General features: G+C 36.6%; 1 protein-coding gene across 4 annotated transcripts in view; it reads left to right on the top strand.

Annotated features, from left to right (window-relative positions):
* LOC114490454 (limbic system associated membrane protein) overlaps positions 1–22,383 on the top strand; it is a 638,505-nt gene that overhangs the window by 304,597 nt on the left and 311,525 nt on the right. For all 4 annotated transcript variants that reach the window (XM_028504441.1, XM_028504440.2, XM_028504439.2 and 1 more), the window contains exon 2: positions 17,488–17,720. In XM_028504441.1, coding sequence (XP_028360242.1) covers positions 17,488–17,720 — 233 coding nt within the window. The remainder of the gene's footprint in view (positions 1–17,487; positions 17,721–22,383) is intronic.

The raw sequence follows: 22,383 nt of genomic DNA, 5'->3' as shown, positions 1-22,383 counted from the left end.
CACTTGTTCACTACTTTATTCAATACATAGTTATTGAACACCCACACAGCTTTCTAAATCATGGAAATATATAGATGTGAGCAAGAGGGACATGCTCATGTAAGCTGCTTATAGTGGAGATAACAGAAAAGTCAAAACCTATGTAATAATTTATAAGAAAAGATAATAATAAATATTGAAGTGTGGTAAGTGTGATGGAGTGCTTATCATATGAAGATGCAAAGAGAGCATCTGGGTGTCTACTTCAGACCAGCACATCAGGGAAGACCTCTTCAAAAAGGGGACACTTAGACTAAACACTGAAAGCCGAAAAAGAGTCACCTGTGTCAAGATCAGAAGAGCATTCTTGAGAAAATAAATGAAAACTACCTATTTACCACCATTATGGTAATTATCATAATAACATTTTGATATATATCTTGTATTTGTGTGTTTGTTTTTCTGTGTGTATGTATAAATGTGCCTTATTATAGAGTATGTTTGCTTTATTCATTCAGTAAGTATATTGTGAATATTTTACCAGCCCACTACATTTATTCCTTCAATCTACAGCATAGAATTAAATTAAATTCAACCAATATTGCCTAATCAACATCTGCTATTATTCCACACTTATCTTGTCTTCAATGTCTTAATACCTTGATTTTTGTTTTAATTCAGTGAGGCCTCTGAGGAGAGAGTACCTGTTATAAAATAATGACATGCGCAGTCTCCAGAACCAGCCTGCCCGTTTTGACCTGTTTGTGCTATTTACAGCTGTATGACCTTAGGTGAATTGCTTAACCTACCAATTTTATCATTTCTAAAATGGACATAATAGTAATGCCTATATCACAGTGTTGCTGGTAGAAAGTTTCATTGAGATAAAAATACTTGTAATGCACAAAGAGAAATGGCTGGCATCATCTGAGCATCTCATTATATGTGAGCAACCATTTTTAGGTTCTAGAGAACTCTTCAGAGAAGGAGATATACTATGCCAACCAAATGTTGTCAGTTATTATTCTCATCATGGAGCAGTTTGTGATTTATTTTTTAAGATTTATAGGATAGTTTAGATAAAGTCAAAATTGTATGGATTACAGTCTACTATATATCCCAGAACTGACTTATTGTTGAGAATAAGCAAAATTTTATGACCTATGAAGTTTGTGTTTACTGGAAAGGTCAGACAAGTTGCAAACTTGTTGCTAGGCCCAATATTTATAGATTAATAAAGTGCTTATCTTTTATTCACTGAGATCTCAGTGCTAAGCAAGAAGGCAATATTTCAGTTTTCAGTTTAAGATCTTACCATTGGTAACTATTATTAGGTGAAAAGGTCTGCAGAAAGGCCTGTGAGTTCAAGTAATGAGAAAACTACACACAAATGAAACATGATTGGGATAAAATAATTGAAGGTGTTGTGACCTCCCAATTCTAGGGCATCATATCTCCCTCGGCCCGAGTGTTCTTAACCTAAGATTCCCATAATGGGCTTCACGGTATACACCATCCATCTGAAACCGTTGATATTCTGTAATCAGAATATCACTTGATGAGCACAGAATTAAAGTAAAGGGAGTTAGCAAGAATATCACAAGGGCTGCCTGTCTCAAGTCATGATGATAGCCAGAAGAATCCATCAAATTTTATTTGTTTATTTGTTTTTTACTTAGGGTCTAAGGAAAATTTTAAAAAGTGTGTGATGTTCTTAAAACACCTGAACCCAAACCAAAATTTTTCATATGTGTTTATGTGGAGTTATTTTAAGTAGAAGTTAAATAGACTTATCGATACATACACATATATGTATTTTTTTGCATTCCACTGTGAGATTATATATATATACCATCTTGAAAAAGTCCAACCATTGTTAATGTAACAAAAATGGTTTGCACATGTAACCTGGTAGCCAAAGAGAGTGGACTGGAATGTGCATGTGTGAACAATGACAACTTCACTGTACTATTCAGTGGGTATGGCAGATGCAATTGAATGAGCATGTGTACTGTGTGGTTGTCATATTCAAAATGACTGAGTAGTAGAGCAACAGATCTGCATCAGATTTTGCATTAAGTTTGAACATTCCTCTGTGGAAACTATTTGGATGATTCAGAAGGCTGCAGCTATGGGCAAGTGGTGACTGGCAGCTTCATTACCACATTGCACCTCTCATGCATCATGTCTCATGCAGAGATTTTTGGCAAAACATTAAATCACCCAGGTTACTCAGCTTCTCTAGAGCCCACTTTTGGTGCCCTGTGACTTCTGCCTTTTCCTAAAACTTAAATCACCTTTGAAAGGGAAGAGATTTCAGACCATTGATGAGATTCAGGAAAATATGACGGGACAGCTGATGGTGACTGGGAGAAATGTGTGAGGTCACAAAGTGCCTACTTTGAAGGGGATTGATACATCATTGTCCTATGCACAATGTTTCTTGTATTTTGTATCTTTTTAATAAATGTCTCTACTTTTCATAGTGTGTGGCTGGATATTTTCTGGACAGACCTCATATATTCCACTGGAAACTTTATTTTATTAGATAGCCATAAGACTGTTAAGATTGTTATCTGTGAAGAAATGGTTGGGGCTAATAATTATTAAATGACTACGTACATGCAAATGTCTATGTGTAATATATACCATATATAAAATATATTATTATATATTAATGTGATATATGTTATATATAATTACATATTATAATATATCTATATATATTACACACAGTATTTTATACCTTATACCAAACTGATTTAACATGGCTTAACTATGCATGAAAGTAATATTTATTAAAAGAGACAAAGAAATGAAGGCAAAAGAAAAATGACAATAAGAAAGATGAAATCAAACAAATGTTGAGGTTAGTACACTATATATGTGCTTTGTACACAAAATATGTTCACATGAATGATAGAGCCATCATAAATATGGCTCTGGGCAGTCAGGTCAAAATGAATATATATACTTTTTGCACTTTCACATTACATCCTACATTTTTATTCAACTGGTAGATTGACCTGAGCTTCCAGTTCTTCCTTTGCCCACGACAGCTCAACTTCTTGCTATCCAAGTCCCGATTGTGATTAAATTGTTATGCAAATAGTACTTCTACAATAGAAATAAAATGTGTAATGGCATTTGTAATGTTAGACTATATAGTGCTATTTATCTATTAATAAACATTCTAGCATTGCAAGTTTGTGGTCCTGGACCAGCCAGAGACTCAGCCCAGACTTAGTAAATCAGAATCTGCATTTTAAAAGATCCCTAGGGTATTTGTATGCACATAACAGTTTGAAAAGCACTGATCTGCAAAATCTTATGATCAAAAATTCCAATTTAAATATTGAAGATAACAAACCTTATAATTGATAAGGAGTGGAATTTGAGTGTAATGTAAAAAAAATTAAATTGGGTTTAGATTTGTATTTGAGTCCTGACTCTGCTTCCTATTTTCATTTATACAACACTCAGTTAGTATTTGTCTCCTACTCTTCATCAGGCATGTGTGTGGGTAATGGAGATACAGAGCCTCTGTGAATCTGAGCGAATCTGTGAAAAGATGGAAGACTGAACACACATCCAATTTGCTCTCCCCCAAACTCTACTAAACCTGTTATGCAGGAATTTTTTTTTCCTAAAGACAAACATAGAAGGCAGATGGGAGAACAAGACAGGAGAGCAAAGCAAAATCAATGTTGGAAGCTGTAAGGCAGTTGGATGAGTGAAACTGTTTAAACAACCATGAAAATGCTGAAACCTAAGCCAATAACAAGGAGGGGTGAGAACCAAACTAATTCTTCCCACAAAATCCCCACAGCATTTTAATTTGCATCTCTGACATCACTAATCATCAGAGCCATGCAACTTAAAACCACAATGAGATGTCATTGCACACCTATCAGAATGACTACCATCAATAAATCCACAAAAAACAAGTGTTGGTAAGAATGTGGAGAAAAGGGAACCTTAGTGTACTGTTGGTGGAAATGCAGACTGGTGCAACCATTGTGTAAAACAATATAAAGTATCCTCAAAAAATTAAAAATGAACTCCCCTTTGGCCCAGCTATTTCACTTCTGGGAATATATCCTAAGAATCTGGAAACACCAATACAAAAAGAATATTTGCACCCCTATGTTCAGAATACTGGGTACTCATCAGCAGATGAATAGATTAAAAGGCTATGGTACATTCACACAATGAAGTGCTATTTAGCAGTAAAAAAGAAGAAACTCTTACCCTTTGAAACAGCAGGGATGGAGTTAGAGAATATTATGCTAAGTGAAGTAAGCCAGTCAGTGAAGGACAAATACCACATGATCTCACTTATATGTGGAATCTAATGAATATAATAAACTAATGAACAAAATAGAAACAGAAGCATGGATACATGAAACAGACTGATAGTTACCAGTGGAAAATGGGGGAACTAGATGAAAGATGGTGAAGGGATTAACCAGAGAACGTATATGCACAACCCACGGACACAGACAACATTATGGAGATTGACAGAGTGAGAGGAGAGGGTGAGGCAGGGTTGAGGTGGGAAAAGGGGAGAAAAATGCAGAAACAATTATAATAGCATAAACAATTTTTTAAAATTCACCACAGTGTTTAGGAATTGGCAGCACTGTAGACCACTGGAAAGAAAGGAAGATCAAGGTGGAGGTGGAGGGGCAACTAAAATATGCAAAATTGTTTGAATGATATCTTAAAATTAGTTAAATCCTAGATCTCTTCCTTTGTTCATTTTCCTGGCTGCCTCAACTAAACTAAGAAAAGTAACCTAGGTTAATTCTCTGGAGAAAGTAAAACAGGGTGTCTGTGATGGGGGAACCAGATTTAGTTGAAAGTTGGGCACATGATATTTTCACATCAACTATGAAACCCAGCTTTAATTTTCCATTGAGACTCCAGAATATTGGCAGCTAGAGTTTACCTTTTATGCAGAATATTGTATGACTTTTTCAAGGGAAATATAACTAACTCAAAAAGAAAGAACTAAAAAAAAGGAATCATATAAAAAATCTGTGATTATGAATCAATACTGATATAAATAAGTGATTGGTTAAGTAAATAAATGTGGGAAGAAATAAATCTTCTATGCAGAAGAATTCCAAGTAAACTATGTAGATATGGTACCTTCCAGGAGGTGGGGCATAATTCCCTGCTCTCTGAATGCGGACTGTTCATAGTGTCTTCTTTCCAAAGAGGACAATATGAAAGGAAGAAGGAAAAAAAAAGAGTACAGTAGAGTACCTAAGCCAGGTGATCAAGGTCAATGTAATCAAGATCAACAATGACAACTCACGTTGATAGCATGCACTCTTCTTAATATGAGGTAATAAAAATGGCACTGTACCCCTTTGGTTTCCTCCCCCAAATCTCATATGCCTGATCTAAAAATAAGGCAAATCTGAGGATGTCACAGCCAAGAGGAGCCCCAAAAGATATGTCGGCTAATATGGTATCCTGGATGTGATTCTAAAAGAGAAAAAAGACATCAGGCAAAAACTAAAACAGTGTACTTTAATTAATAGTAATAATCTATCAGTATTAGCTTAATAATTATGACAAATGTAACATACTAATATAATACGTTAATGATAAGGGAAAATTGATGTGGAGTTTATGGAAAGTTTGTACTGACTTTGCAATTGTTGTGTAAATCTAAAATTGTTCTAAAAATAATAATGTTCCTGTGATTATTTTGTACCTACTAATTTGTGCTTTTTGATCCCCTTCCTTTTTCACCCAACCCCCAACCCCTTACCCTCTGGCAACCATGAAACTAACACAAAATACAAAATAATACTGAACATAACTGTAATTAAAAATGAAACATAAAATAATGATAATAAATAACAGGATTGGGTGGGGGCTGTGCTGTTCCTCTAAGGAACCTTATAGTAAAGGTCCCTGTCAAGGAATCCCACCTAAACCATCAGAATTTCCAATCACTATTTTAAGTCATTATACAAATTGCATTTACTTTAACTCACCAGCATTTGAGACATCACCTGTCCATGTAAATTCATATAAATCTAATGTTTTGATTATCCACTGATACACACAAAAGTACCCAAATCTTAGTTGCTTATAACAACAACCACTTTGTTATATCTCAAGATCCAGGAATTTGAACAAGGCTTGACTAGGTGATTCTTGTCTATGTGGCATTGACTGAGGCTGCTTTATGCAATTCAGCCTGCAATTGGTTTGCAGGGTCTGGATGGTCCCTTTTCAGGCACTTTTATGCGATGATTGGAAGGCTGGACTCAGCTGGACAGCTTTGCTAGGCTACCTATTCATGGAATCTCTGGCATGGAAGCCTATGATAGACAAACTTTTGACATGGCCAATGAGTCTTCCAAGATTCACTTATATTTTATTCCCTATATTAAATATTAATAGCAAATGAAGATTACCAGATACCTAAAGAATGCCTCTGCAATGAGAAAAACCAAAAGAAAAAGATAAAAGAAACTTGAAGGAAAGAGAGAGGATTTGATCAGGGGAAAGAAAAACATTTAAATATTGTTAATATTCTTAGACAATTGAAGATATTGCACCCATATACAAAACATCTTGGAAATTTAAAAGATGATGGTAGAAATGAAAAACTCAATACACATTGACACTGGACACTGAGAAAATCACTCGGGAAGTGGAGGCAAAAAAACAAAAAGAGGGAAAGTAGAGGGAAAAAAGATTACACTACAGAACCAGTGCAGAAGACCTACACTCCAAATAATAGTAATTATTGAAAAAGAAGGTAGAGAAAAAGGAAGGGTGGAAATCACCCATGAAAGAGTTCAATAAAAATTTCCTGAAGAACATGAGTTTCCAGGTCTAAATGGTTAAAAATGCAGTGGAAGTAACCCACCCAAGGTAAATAATTTACCTTGAACTTCCAAAATACTGGGATAAAGAGAAGACTCAGTAAGCATCCAAGTAAGGGGGAATAAAAATGGGAAAGCAAGTCACAATCAAAGGATCCACTATCAAATTGATTTTGGACTTCTCAATAGCAAACTGGCATTTAAAATTGAAATAACTTCAAAATTGTGGAGGAAAATAATTTCGAATCTAGATCTCTCAGCTGAACAAAGTTGAATTTTTTCCCTTCACATTTGATTGGTAGACATAAAATTTATAAAATAATGAATACATGTCACGTATCTTAATCAAGAAGTTACTAGAAGACATGTTTCACAAAAATGAATAAACAAACAGAAAAAAGAATACTATGGACTAGAGAAAATAAAAGACTGAACTTAGGACAGAGGCAAAGAAAAGTAACAGATATAGAAAACAGAAAGTTTAGAATGGACTAAATGATATTCCCAGAACCATTTATTGATTAAGTTCCATGAGCAATACCATTGACCTGTGACCCATTTTCCTCTTCTGCACAGTGGGGATAATCAGAGTACTTACCCCTCACATGGATTGTTGTGAGAATTAAATCTAATAGCATTAATATATTTGAGCAGTGTCTGGCACAAACTAGATGCTCAAAAAACACCAGCCTTTACTATTTATTGCTAAGACTCCTTCCAGCTTGGCTTCTTATTTGGTCTCTATTAAAACACATCTAAAAGTAACATAGATGTGTTTGCTTATTTTAAGAAAAAATAAGTCCCCCAAATGCAAGTCACATTGTTTTTATTTTATTACTTCATACAATCTGAGCTAAACTAAAGATTTTATTTAAAATTTTCCCCAAACCTTCAAAACTTACAAACAATTATAAAGAGATGAATAATAAGCAAAACAATTCCTTTCTCTTTATAACATGCTATTTAAAAGCAGCTACATTTGCAAGTTATTCTAGATGCTAAAAGAGATAATACTCAGCTATTGACCCAGCAACATAAAATACAGAAAAACATAATAAAATGTAGGGATTCTACACCCTGCTAACATAATAATTAAACTGAAGAGACAAAGAATGGCAAATCCCTGACTTTATGACCCACACAGAGGAATGATTGGAAGTGTAGGCAGACCACGGAGATCTAAAATCTATCTAAGGCTGTCCTTTCAGTATTTTCATTGTGACCAATATGGTGGGTATGATAAAATTATAAATGCTGAGAGTATTGCTTTTAGTGTTTCATAAAAGCAGAATTACTATTTCTTTTAAATATGTGAGCATAAAAAGTGCTACAACTGCTTTATTAAGTATTTGATTTTTATTACATCCCACGCTTTTATCATATTCAGGGATTTCTGGTTTTCTAATAGCTATCCCCAAGGCACTAGAAAAAAATGCATTTCTGGAATGCACATATTTTGTGAATTAAGGGATAATATATAATGAGCAGGCTCACACCCAAATAAGGATAAAGCCTTCTCTTTTTTTAATTTCTCCCTGCCATCCCACGCACTGTCCAGGATTGCTCTGGGCACTTGTTTCCAAATGGAAACCCAGCACAGGGAACTTTGTGATACTTGTGAAAGACAAAAAGCACCAGACTGTTACAGAAGTGATGTTATTCCCATCATTGCAATAAGAAGAAACAAGAGAGCCGGGGTTTCATAGGGCCAGGGAGTCATCAGAGTCTCATGGAGGTCATGCAGAAGAATAGGGACAAGTCTTACCTCATGTTCTATGAGAGCACTGGGGGCCTTTGCACTTTGCCATTTCCTGGAATACAGAAGTGGTGGGGGTGGGGTGCAAAGGTGGGGTAGAGGATTGGTGTTAATCATTCTTGCTTTCTATAAATGTAGGGCTAGATAAAGTTCCACATTCTCAATGTAGTCTTCTACTATGTTTTTTCCCATTTAGAAGGCCATCTCAGTAAATTATATCTCAATCAGTATTTTTTACCAGAGTGAACCTTCTTGAGACCCTCCTCATTGCTATTTGTATCCAGCAATCATTGGCCTATTTGATTAAAAAAAAAAGTCTCACATCCCATCCTTCCTCATTCCATTTTGTGACTAGTAAATACAATAGCAATAATAATAATAACAATGACAGTATCAACAATAATTTATAACAATTATTGGTCCTCTTTCATATTCCAGATATTATTCTCAGGGCTTTATATTTAATGATTTATTAAGTCCCAAAACAATCCAATGGAGATACTGAGACTTAGAGATGTGAAATAATTTGCCTAAATTATTATAGCTGATGTGTTGTGGAACTGAGATTTTAACTTCCCAAGACTGCTTTTCCTCATTACACTGTACTAACTTTGGAATTCCACACCATACATCAATGCACACACCTTGGGGACACAGTCCAGTGTTTATTAGAGACACCCTAGGAATCAGTTATAAATCCTAAGAGCAGTAGTGAGGGAGGGTAGTAGCTGGCCTAGGGAAATGACTCTCCCATGTAAGTTTAACTTCACTGAGCAGAATGAGTTAACATTATGCTAACCCTATGCATGGTGTACTACACAGGCATTAGCATGGATTGTCCCAGTATCCCTATTTTATGGGAACACCTTCAGGAGCTACTTGGTAAATAGGTAAGAAGGAAATTATATTATTCATGATTAACATGCACTATTTGTCTAATACAATTATTTTTAAAAGTAGAGTACCACATTACATACATTTGTATAAGTGTATAAATTTATAAGTTATAAATTCAATGTGATTCTAATTAAATACAAGCATGACTATATCACTTTAAATATAAATCACCAGAATTAAGCATTGTTATTGTTAATATTCTGATTGATTTTATTTCTATCTTTTCTGAAATTTTGGTGCATAATGTGTGTTATTTGAGAATTGTAGAACATACAGTGAGAATATTTCTGAATTTCTAGACTTCTGTACCATACACCACTTATGGATCCTTCAAGCTTGCTGTTTTAGAGGGGTGTAGGAGGTGGTGAGACTTGAGTTGAAGAGAGAGCACGATTTAACATGCCTGAACACCAGTACTCTTACTTCTCTTTTCTATATCTCCTACATAAAAGCAAGTCATTCTGGATATCTATTCTGGAATTTCCTTTGGCTTTTTATATAAGCTCCTTTATCTGATTCTGTATAGTTGCTCTGTGCATCTCTCTCTCACCACTCTTTCTCACTCTATTTCTCACATTCTCTGACACCAAGTTGGGATTCCTTCTTTCTCTTTTCTTCACATACTCTCTCTCATGTTTATTTGTGTGTTACAGATGCATTTCTGGTTTTCTTCATCTGTCTGAATACATTTTTTAAAAAGCATCTGACCACTGAAATCTCACAACCTTAAACTTACTAGTACTTAGGAAAATATTTCAGAATTATTAGGGATATGAATATCACACAAACTCACATTTAAATGGTCAAAAGCTAAAATCATGGCCTTTATTTAGGCATAAACAATTAAAAGGCTAAAATAATACTTAAATCAAGTATGGGTAATCTAATAAGTTGTAAATTTTTGTTATTAAAATGGCCTATGTGGAGTGAAAGAGAAATATAGATATTGACAAAGATATGGTGGGGTGGGTTTGTCCTGAGTGTTTGAAAGAAGATTCCCTGGATAGAGCAAAGTCAACTTCCTGGATGGGCTTTCAAACCTCTTTCCTGCCTTCCTTCTCTAATCACTGACAATCTCTGGGACTTCTCACACCTGCCTTGCAGATCCCACCAGATCTAGTCTTTCTAATTGCAAACTTCGTAGGCTGGGTACAATGTTTCTAAAAAGCATAAGAGAGCATGAATTCTGTAGATGAAAAGATCCATCTATTAAAATACTAAAGGGTTGAGTAGAGATTGTAACATTGAATTGTTAAATTAATGACTGTTTTTCAGAATGTGGACCATTCTAATTTATAAATATTTTATTACTTTTCTTATCATAGTCATCTGCAAGCTTACTGTTCCTCCCAACCCCCTCCTTTGGGGTCTAAATAAAAGATGTACCCACTGTTTTAGACAGCACAGTCAGGTTGAATTCTGTTTTCCTCTCCCATCCATCCCTTCATCACACATTTGAGTTCTCTTGTTAAGGTACACATATTTGTATACCTTCTATCACTAAAAGAATGATTGGTTTTGATCCCAGTTCTGGTCCCAGGACCACATTTCTAAGGGGTATCCCTGTTCTGAACTTGAACTGCCTTGTTAAAGCATCCTGTGGCCCTCCAATTTCTCTGTCATTCAACATTCCATGTTGGAATGCACCTTTCTGTTTAGTTATCCAGGCAGGAAGACTTATTCCTACGAGAAAACAGGCATCATCACAGAATGTGGTTTCTGTCCAGGTACATCCCACTGAGTAATTATCTTTCACATACTGGGGGAGAAGCTGTCTTATGTTATCTAAACCCTTCTATTCATTTCCCTAACTTTTCCTCTGAAAGTTTAGTGCTAGTTAGCAGAAGCAGAGTGACTTTCAAAAGCTGCCAGCGTGCTGCCAGAAGTCCTCTTGATTTTGCAGCAACATCCATTATAGCCACCTTGAGCTCACTGAAGGCTCTTATCAGGAGAGTAGTGAAAAGGAAGTGAATGTCATTACCCAATTAATTGGTAAATTAGCAGAATTAATGAAACAGAAAAGAAACAGTCTTGCAAATCTTTGCAAATAATATACTAAACAAATTTTTCATGACCTATGGCTAAAAATAAGTGTTAAAAGAGAGAGAACAAAGGAAAATAAAAAGAACAGACTATTAAGGTCATACTGTATGACTCTGTGAAAATCTACTTTTACATAGGGTATTCTAGGTCCAAGCCTCAGACTAGGAATATTTTTAAATCATTTATTAAGTGATTCTAAATAAACTATTTGAACATTCTGACACCACTGATGAAAATGAAGAATTAACTCCTGTCACAGTGCAAGTTCATGAACCCGTAAGTATAGGAGTTGCCTTCTGTTAGGCACCAATCAGAGAAAATAAAACTTCTAATTGATCAACAGGAGATATTTACTACCTGTGCTACCGTTTCCCAATAGCAGTGCTTCCTTGGCTATATAGCAGGCCACAGCCAACTGTCCTACTGTCTGTCCAGAACTGTTTTTATTCAGAGGAACATGCCTCGGAGTAGTAGACAGCATGGGAAGCTGAAAGGTCTTTGTGGCAGTTATTTCTGTTACATTATGCTTCTACCGTGGTTGGAACAGTCTCAAAGGGTTGGATGGCAATTATTCTGCCTTTATCCTATACTGTGTATTACCAGCTGTGGCAAAAAGTTTTTCCTAGGCAAATCAAAAACTACTTCTTCCCTAGCCAGAAGCCTTAATGTCTTCAATGTGCTATTTCACACCCCAATCAAACTTTCAAAAGGCTTTTAGAGATTATTTGACTCTTCCAGGTTTGTGCCTGCTGATGCTGAAGCACATTTCCCACCCTATTTCTAACACTGAAATCTGCTATGAAAGCACCTGGGACCCAAGGCAACAAATAGCTCTTCAAATACTATGCCTCCACTATGGCTGTGTTTCCCAAGGATGACGAGTAAAAGTGCATTTGTTAAATGGAGAATGATTCTGTCGTGTGATATGTTGTTATTAGCTTTTATCTGATATTGAGAAGGAATGGGATAACTGTAAGGTCTTTTGGGGAGATTTTGGTCTGATCTCATACCACATACCTACCTCTGGAGAGGTAAGGTGAGCAGGCTTAGTGTTGTAGAGTGACAGAGTTAACTGCATTTTCCTGTTTTAGAGAAAGTTGCAGTGGTTCACTTGTGGATGGTCTGCAAAGGATCACACTGTAACAAACATTATTTTCTACAACCTGTGCAACCCAATATCTGACATTTTGTGCTATTTTAAAACGGGGGATTTTAGCAAAAGCAATATCATAGAAGGGGTTAATAGCTGATGTAAGATTGTTAATCTCTTCTAACCTTTCTTGTAAAATAATATTAGCTGTCCAACATGATGGACAAAGACTGAGTGAGTTATGTGAAAGAATAAAATATACAGGCTTGGTTTGCTTTTGTTGTTGAGCTGTTAATTTGTTTAAACATTGCCTGGGGCAGATTTGTATCTAACACAGGCCTCCCAGAAACACACACTTTACTACACAATGGAGAAGGTTCTCCACTTTTTTGTCTCTGGGGGCTAACAGGCCAAGTTGTTTTGCATTTGAATATGTATCTTTTTATCTTGCTTTATTTTCCTCCTGTCTTTTTGTTCCTGCTAACTAATGATTAAGAGAAATCTGTAAGTGAATATAAGAAGATAGCATTAAGAAAACAAATTTAACTGAATAAATTGAAAGATCCAATTGGTTTTTATTCAAGAATTCATGAGTTGGGCAAGCATCCCTTTTAGTAAGAAGTCAAGAAACATTACAAAATGTAAATTTTTATAGGCCGAGAAGAGCAGGGACCAAGAAAAAGTAAATTACTTCATCTTCTTTGGGAGGGCTGGAAAGGGTCTATCAGTAGTAGATTACCCCACTACTACACATTAAGAGATTTCATATTGACTGATTTAAAATTACATTCCTGGGAAAGACTATAATGGCAATTAGGTTAGGTATTAATTCTGGGTTTGGTGACATGGGTTTACCACAAGTGACTCTGTTCTAGGCCTGTCATCTCTTTTGTTAACAATATGTTGATGAACTATATTGTTACTTCCTTAGCAAAGTAGTAGTTACTTCCTTAGCAAAGTTCTTTTAGAGAACACTGTGGCTGAGGGTAAGAATAAGAACTTCAGGAAGCCTGTCCTTAGAGGAAAAGAAAGAGCAAGACATAAGAAGCAATACTATGTTATTATCCATTCGACTGACATGAGCTTAGCTTAGATCATTAAAAATATTTTGTTTGTACTTATTCTTCTCTCATTCTGTATTTTGGGGAAGTTTTGCTTGGCCCTGATTGCTGATTTGGATGCTGTCCTTCAGAATGAGGAAATTAGTATCTTTTTATTTATTATTTATTTATTTTTAGGGAAAGGGGAAGGGAGGGAGGAAGAGAGGGAAAGATATGACGATCAGTTGTCTCTCACACTCCCCCAACCAGGACCCGGCCCATAATCCAGGCATGTGCCCTGATTGGGAATCAAACCAGAGACCTTTAAGTTTGCAAGTCTGTGCCCAACCCACTGAGCCATACCAGTCACGGTGAGAATGAGGAAATTAGTATCTTGAAGGAAAAAAATAATTGCTAATGTCAGAGTGAAGTATACTGGGGAAAAAATTCAATGAAATCAAATTAACTTATTTCAACAAAGATGAATAGTGAGAAAATTGGTTATGATTTAGTCATAGGCCCTCTACAGACTCATAGAGATTAGGTTATGCTGCTGAAGGTGGTTAGTCTTAAGTATGAAACCACTAGGAATAGTAAAATTCTTCCACATTCAGTATTATATTAGAAGAGAATGTGAAAGAATGTAAAATTAGAGGAGAAAGATCTTGGTATGTTCATGTATCTATTAAAAAATTATTGAGTGTTTTTATGTGTCAGGCTTTTTCTGAGACAATAAAGGTATAAATATTGAGAAGATATGGCTGTACTTTACTCTTCAATAATGATGAGGAGAAGAAAAACAAAGAATGAAAATGCTAGCACAAGCAGGGAAACTGGACAGTACTTCACAAGGTAGGGAGCATCTGAGACAGATTTTGTGTAGGAGTTTGCCGAAGGAAAAGGTTGCAAAATGTACTTTAGGTAAAAGGGAAACAAGAACAATGAAGAATGAGGTTGCAATCTGAATAAAGAATAAGATTCATGGCAGAGAATCTTATTAAGGTTTTAATTTTAAGGTCTTCACCATAAGAGGCCTTGACCTTTACAATAAAGGCAAACTACACTGCAGAGCCCTTTTCTAAAGGCAGCCCTGATAGACAATGTCATTACCTATTGTTTACTTACTAAGCAACTCAGAAGAAATAAGGAAACAAGTTCAGAACAATGCCTTATTAATCTCCACTTAGATTTAGTTCTTTTCCCTACCTCTGCCTATTTTTTTCATTTAACAGCCATACTTTGAGTCGCTGGGAGAGGAGATGCCTCTCCTGTCATATAGTCTCAAAGCCACAATGCCCCAGGAGACAGAAAAGGTGGGAAAGTGGAATACAAATGCTTTCAGACTAAAGAGATAGTACATTTGAATCACAGGGGTCTTCCTAGTACTCAGAGTATGACTGTAACCTTGAAACCTAAAGAACAATTTGGTATAATGTGTGGTAATGTTAACTTTTCATGGAAAAAAATAGCTAAAATAGCAAAAGGACCATAAAGGACCATAAAGGCCCAACTTAGAAACTTCCATTGTGCTGATAAGAAAATTTAGCCAATTCTTATGTAGATGCTATAGAGCTTGGGACTGGGGTTAGGATGGGGTGAAATATACAGTATAAGCAAAAGTAGGTTTATAGTTGTTCATTGGGAAATAATACAATAATCAATAAATAAAAATACAACAATAAACTCTTTTTTGCATACTTACAACTGTTACTTATAATTGTAAACCTATGTTTGCCCCACCCTATAGCTAACCATATGTCTTGTGTCTACACTGTAACTCTGTTAGTTCACATGATAGGTATTTACCAGGCATTTACTGTTTTACACCACATTAGTTTTGGTCTTAATGACCAAATCAAATACCTTAATAAATTAGGCAACATTTTGTTCTTCATTTGATTGATGAACCATTTTTGTGTATAACCTACTACATGGCAGTTTTTCCCAAAATGAACATATTAGGACCATATGCCAGGCTAAATAGCATTCAAAGCACATCTCTGTGATATCTGCCTGCTGCTGTGTTGAGCTGTAGAGATGACACAAGTGCAAGGAGAAATGTAATAGAAGATTTAAAATGCATTTATAGAGGTACATTTCCATTCTTTTCAGTAGAAAGGAAAAACACAGTAATCTACACGAACAACTTCATTTATGATCTAGAAGGCAGAAAACAGCCTATTAATTAGTTCATCCATGATTTTAATTAGAGAAGTGCCACAAACATCACCAAGGACAGAGAAATGATGCCATAAATGAATAGAACAGGGCAAGTAATATCGAGTCTGGAAAGAAACAGCAAGTGTCCATGAAGTTAGCTTTGCATTCCCTCATGGAGAAGTTCTAAATTAGCAAATGCAGGTAATGAATCCAAGTAATATCTGTATGGCAGAGAAACACATATTTAGCAATGGAGGTACTAAATGATACCTTAATTTGCCTGGGTTTAGGAAAATAAATAAGCTGAGAAGAAAAGAAAGACATCCATACCAAGGTACCCAACTAAGTAAAATAATCATGCTAAATAAAATACATAATTCAACAAAAATTAATGGGGTAAGTAGGTCTTTTGTACCATAGGGATTTTTAAATAACTCAGCTTTCCTCTTTCTTATGAAAGATACAAATTGGCCTCTGTATCCCTATGGTGAAGAGCCTGTGGATAGGACATCGATTTCCTGTCTGTGCACGAGTGTGGAATCTCTATGCCTGGCTGTTTTGACCTGAGAGGAAACCTAGGTTGGAGTTGGCTCAGAAAATACAGGGAAACATGGTGTTTTAATTGTTTTGCTGTCATATTCTAGGCTCCTTCTGTCCATCTCTTGTGCCCCAGAGTGCTGAGCAGCTGGCTCTGCAGCTGTGCACAGGGTCTGGGACAATGTTCCTGTGGGGCAGACATAAATCTTGCCAAAGTGATAGAGAGAATTTTTTGTTTGATTTTTAAATTTCCAGATTCTTAATAGAATTGAAGAAAACAACTCACCATGAAGCATTGACCCTTTTACGAATCTGTGCACTTTGCCCCTTTCTTTTAAGTTTCAGGGAGAGACTCTTTCAGGTTTCTAAAATAAGTAGTTTCCTTCATCTTCCTTGGAATACAAACTACACAATGGGTGTCTTTATCTCCCATAAAAGATTGAATTCATTCTAATGTGATCCAAAATGCTGGTGGCAAGCTGTCTTGCCAGCAGACAACCTGCTGCCCTCAGCAGCTGGAACCACACTTAAGCAAGACGATGTTGGCTTTGATTACCTTGACACAATACCTATCTACTTACTTGGAGCTGCTCACACACATCTCCTCCTAGGAGTGGACATTCTAACTCATACAGATCAGATGTAAACTCTGAAATCTAGTTTAATTCCTACAGTGGTGGGGCAGTACATGACTACTCCATCACACAAGTCTTTAGGAAATATTTATGAAAGAATAAGTATAATTCAAAATTAAGTAAACGCGCCACATTATCAATCATCTAATTCTCAAAGTTACTTAAACAGATGGAGTTCTGTGTGAATGACCTTTTCCTAGACAAGAAGATAACCTAGTGGGAAATCAATACCCACTTAACTTTAGTTGCCTGCATTACTCATGCTCACATTGTTTATTGCTGAATTGAGTTTAATATAGTGACATCTATCCATTTAATAGTAATTAGATCCTAAAGGAGAAATAGTGGTAATACATAAGACCCTAAGAAATATCATGTTGTGATTCATCCTACATAAAATTATTTTTTGACTGGTCTTGTTGAGTCTAATCATATGGAGAATGAATGCAGATGCAGATATGGCTAACATTCTAATGTTATTATTCTGCTCTGACAGGTGCGTTGTAGAAGATAAGAACTCGAAGGTGGCCTGGTTGAACCGTTCTGGAATCATTTTCGCTGGCGATGACAAGTGGTCTCTGGACCCCCGGGTTGAGCTGGAGAAACGCCATTCTCTGGAATACAGCCTTCGAATCCAGAAGGTGGATGTCTATGATGAGGGTTCCTATACTTGCTCCGTTCAGACACAGCATGAGCCCAAGACCTCCCAAGTTTACTTGATCGTGCAAGGTAAGAAAAGGAGGGGATAGGTGGGTGGGGAAGGAGAGGTAGGAGGTATTGAATAATTTTGATGTATAAAATGCTTGCATAATCCTTTCTGGAAGTAAAAAGAAAGACTTTTAAATACATCATGGCACTTAAGTATCTATTTTCTCTCCAAAAGAACAGACCTCACTTTATTTTGAGAGGACTAAGGAGAATATAGACTTGAGTTTTGCCACTGTGGGTCAGTACCCTTGGTGAGAGTGTCTTCTCTTAGCCCTGAGTGTGAAACCATAGCTGTTGGAATAAGTTGAAACAGGAGCACAAGAACACACAAAATGCTTAAAACCATGTCAAGTCCACTTTATCACACTGCCGAATACTAGATACTTTGCTGAAGGTTTGATTTTTAACAATACAATACATGGGGGGGGGGTGCCCATGTATTGTTATCCAAACAAGCCCCCTCCCCCAGGGTCTTTCTGTCACTGTGAGTTTGTTGCCCACTGCCAGCTGTTAGAAATTCTGGCTCTCAATGCTAGAATTTGGTGCGAAGGAAAGGAACTATTTATTCAAAAGTTATACAGGTTTAGAGTAATAGCAGAATGTATCCATTAAAATTCCCAAAGTTCCTTTAAAACACCCACCAACACACACACAGTTCTGCCTCCCTACTTTGCCCAGTCAGGTCAGTCAGTGGTACCATATCTCAGGAGAAGAAATAGAAATCTGTAGCTCAGCTAGACTCCCAGTTCCTCCCAGTAATCCATGCTTGGCTGAACAGGCCTCCCACAGTCCCCAGTACCTCACCTGTGTCACCACCGCAATCTCCACTTGTTAATACAAAACCATGTATCATCTTCTCACGGGTCAACGTCAAGAGTCCTTTCACCCCTTTCCTTCCTGCTTGGTCTCATATTGTTCTCCCCATCCCTCATGGCAGCCTGACCTTAGTTTTAAATCCCAGCTGGGAACCTCTCCATAACCCCATTTCTGACTCCTCCCACAGTGGGCTATATCTGCTAGCACTCCCACAGTTTTCAGCCTTTCTAGGCTGCCATAATAAGTCTGGGCAGGTGTGGCCCCAGGGCGTGGAGCAAACCATCTCCAGGCTCTCTCTCACACAGGCACTGTAACCAGGGGGAGCTGCCTCCTAGTTACATCCTGGGTCAAAGCTATGCATACCTTCTAGCTCTATTTAGGCTGGAAGACTAGTCTGTTGTTATTGATATACAAAATAGCCATTTTTGCATATCACATATGCAGCTGGCCTGAAAAATAACTCTCAGTGGCCCTGATCCATGTGTCCCTTCCCCCGGCCAGGCCTATTATCCTATATATTAGGACACCCCAAGGTCTGGACTCTGCTACATTCAACCTAAAGAATATCACTAATTATCTGTTTTTATGATAGTAAATGTTGTTTGGAAAATAAAAATTACCAGAGGCCTTGATGTCCTCTCAGCTGACTGACCAGCTTTCTATGTAGTTTGTGGCTCCATCTAATGGCAAGTTATTTGTGAGCAAATCCAGTGACAAGGATCTGCAAAGTCATTGGGGACAATGTGCTTCTAGACTCGGGTTTCCACGGGCACATGTGAGTCATGATTTCACAGGATGAAAACGCTAAATGGCACACACACATGCCCCCAAACTATAGCTCTCTTGGGTCCCTTTCCCCATAATTGCAGAATGAGAACAAAACTGATCAGCTGCACAATTTTATTGTAAGCAAATTCAAACCACCAGCAGTTTCAATCCACCTAACAAGATCTAAGCACTAACAAATATTAGGGTTGTGTTCATGTATTCTTGATTTATGATTTTATGTAAATTTAATGCAAATTAGGCATGGCCCTAGGGCTCCTGTCAAGATTCCAGTGCAGTCAGTGGTGTGGCAAAGTTTGACTGTAGCTTCTATTAATGTGTATGGAATTGATTATTGCAGCATTTAAATTATTGCTCTTCCAGCTCCTCTGATTAATAGGTTGAAACTGGAGTAAAATACATCAGAGGCTGCCTGCTGCAGGGGCGATTTAGTCATGTGACCTCCATCTTGGTCCATTTGCAATGGCTGACAGCTTCATTTTATTGCTTTTAAAAGGCATGTCTACTGACTCGCAAAGTTCCTATCACATTGAAAGCAGAGAATGTTTTCCTTTTCCTTTAGTAGACAGTACTTGAGATCCAATCTCAAGAAACACCAGGGCTTGGGTTTCAAGCAGCCCATTTAAAATGTTTAAGCATAACTAAAGAATTGTAAATATGTAAATAGGTTAATTTAGCATTTCCTGCAAAACAAATGCTTACATTCTCTTCCTCTCTCTCTCTCACTCTCCCTCTCTCTCTCTCTCTCTCTCTCTCTCTCTCTCTCTCTCTCTCTCACACACACACACACACACACACACACCTCAAAATCAAAGAAGTTGTGCCTCATTTGATAGCAGAAGGAAGGGAGATAACTAGTTTATTTAAGATTCTATAAAACAGATTTTATCTAATGACCAGCTCCATATTATATAATGAGATTGCTACACAATATTTATACTTTCACAGCCTTCAATATCATTGGAAAGTCTCCAGAGACCTCACTAGAAATCATGTATTGTCCCAAACTGAATAAAATTAGACAACCTAAGTATTATATTTCATAGATGAGGAAACAAAAGTTCATTAAATTGAGTTTACTTGTTCAAGATCCCACAGAAAGTTCAGGAAGTAGTTTGGAGCCAAATTAACTTGGAATCAAATCTGAACTACTTCCTACTAGAATGGGTAATTTTTATTATTACTTTAAGAACTACCACATTTGCATTTAAGTCTAAGCTCTTAGTGCCAAATGTTAAATACTCTTTCCCTTTTTTCTTACTCATCTGTACACTTTTTAGTTGCAAACATGATCATCCCAAGAAGGTTAAATCTAGAACTAGGTCAGATTATACTGTGCACACCTCCATGCCATATCAACACAAGTGAAATTAACTTATATTTAACTTAATATTGTATTGTTAAATTTAACTTAATATTAATGGATGGAGATGAGCCTACTAAGTACCAGGTACCATTTATTCCTTGTCTCATTTAATTCTAATACTTAATTCTACTTATTATTAAGTAAATATTAATAACTTTATTAAAATATGTAAAAAGGTATAGTTCAGAGACAATTCATGGAGCTTACTCAAGGCCCTCTCCCCTGTTTTCTGAGAAAGGGCTTCAATCCTATATCTGTTTGATTCAAGATGTTATTGAAATTTCATCTTAACTATATTTTTGAAAGGGAAAATGAGCAATAAAACCTGTATTTATAAAGGAGATGAAGAAAGAATTGTCTCTTCCTTGAGCCTAAGTCATGAAAGGGGATTTTTTGGGGACAATTATATGGATGTTGGCATTTGATCATTAGCAGCAGATTGCTGACTCAATTCCCCTTAGTTCATTCACTTTTGTGATTATGACACGGTTCCATCCCTATATGCTGTTCATTCACACTACTTCCTACTCCATGCCTCTACTCTACATGTTTTTCCCACTTCAAAATTCTGCTTCTAGATAGGGCTGGCATCCTCCTTGCCTCCAATCCCACAGCACTTTCCTTCAGAATATGAGTGTCTAGGTTTTTTCAAGTTCTGTCTTACTCACCCTCCATGGTTTCTACAAGTCCAACTTAAGTAGTTGTTAAATAAATACTGTATTTTTTTTCTTGCTCACCCTTTCAGGCCACCCTTTGCTCAAAGAGGCTATGAAATATCATGAAAGAATAGCAGTTCAAAGGTGGGCTTTGAATTCATACTGCCTGTTTGAATCTCATTTTTACTTCTTTTTTGATTTTTTGATTTTTATTTTTAAGTATATTTTATTGATTATGCTATTACAGTTGCCCCATTTTTTCTCCCCTTATTCCCCCTCACCCTGCACCCCCTTTCCCACCAGCACTCCCTCCCTTAGTTCATGTCCAAGGGTCATAAATATAAGTTCTTTGACTCCTCCATTTCCTATACTATTCTTAACCTCCCTCTGTCTATTTTGTGATTACCATTTATGCTTCTCATTCCCTGTACCTTTCCTACCATTCTCCTCCTTCCTTCTCCCTACTGATAACCCTCCATATGACCTCCATTTCTGTGATTCTGTTCCTGTTCTAGTTGTTTGCTTAGTTTATTTTTGGTTTGGTTCTGTTTTTTTAGGTTCAGTTGTTGATAGTTGTGAGTTTATTGTCATTTTACTATTCATAGGTTTGATCTTCTTCCTTTTCTTTGATAAATTCCTTTAACATTTCATATAATAAGGGCTTGGTGATGATGAACTCCTTTAACTTGACCTTATCTGAGAAGCACTTTATCTGCCCTTCCATTCTAAATGATAGCTTTGCTGGATAGAGTGATCTTGGATGTAGGTCTTTGCCTTTCATGATTTTGAATACTCCTTTCCAGCCCCTTCTGGCCTGCAAGGTTTCTTCTGAGAAATCCACTGATAGTCTTATGGGAACTCCTCTGTAGGTAACTGTCTCCTTTTCTCTTGCAGCTTTTAAGATTCTCTCCTTATCTTTCAGGTTGGGTAATGTAATTATGATGTGCCTTGGTTTGTGCTTCCTTGGGTCCAACTTCTTTGGTACTCTCTGGACTTCCTGGACATCCTGGAAGTTTTTTTCCTTTGCCAGATTGGGGAAGTTTTTCTTCATTATTTTTTC

The sequence above is a fragment of the Phyllostomus discolor genome, chromosome 2 (genome assembly GCF_004126475.2).
Source record: "Phyllostomus discolor isolate MPI-MPIP mPhyDis1 chromosome 2, mPhyDis1.pri.v3, whole genome shotgun sequence".
In the NCBI taxonomy this organism is placed as follows: Eukaryota; Metazoa; Chordata; class Mammalia; order Chiroptera; family Phyllostomidae; genus Phyllostomus; species Phyllostomus discolor.
This window is presented reverse-complemented; position numbering and strand designations above follow the sequence as displayed.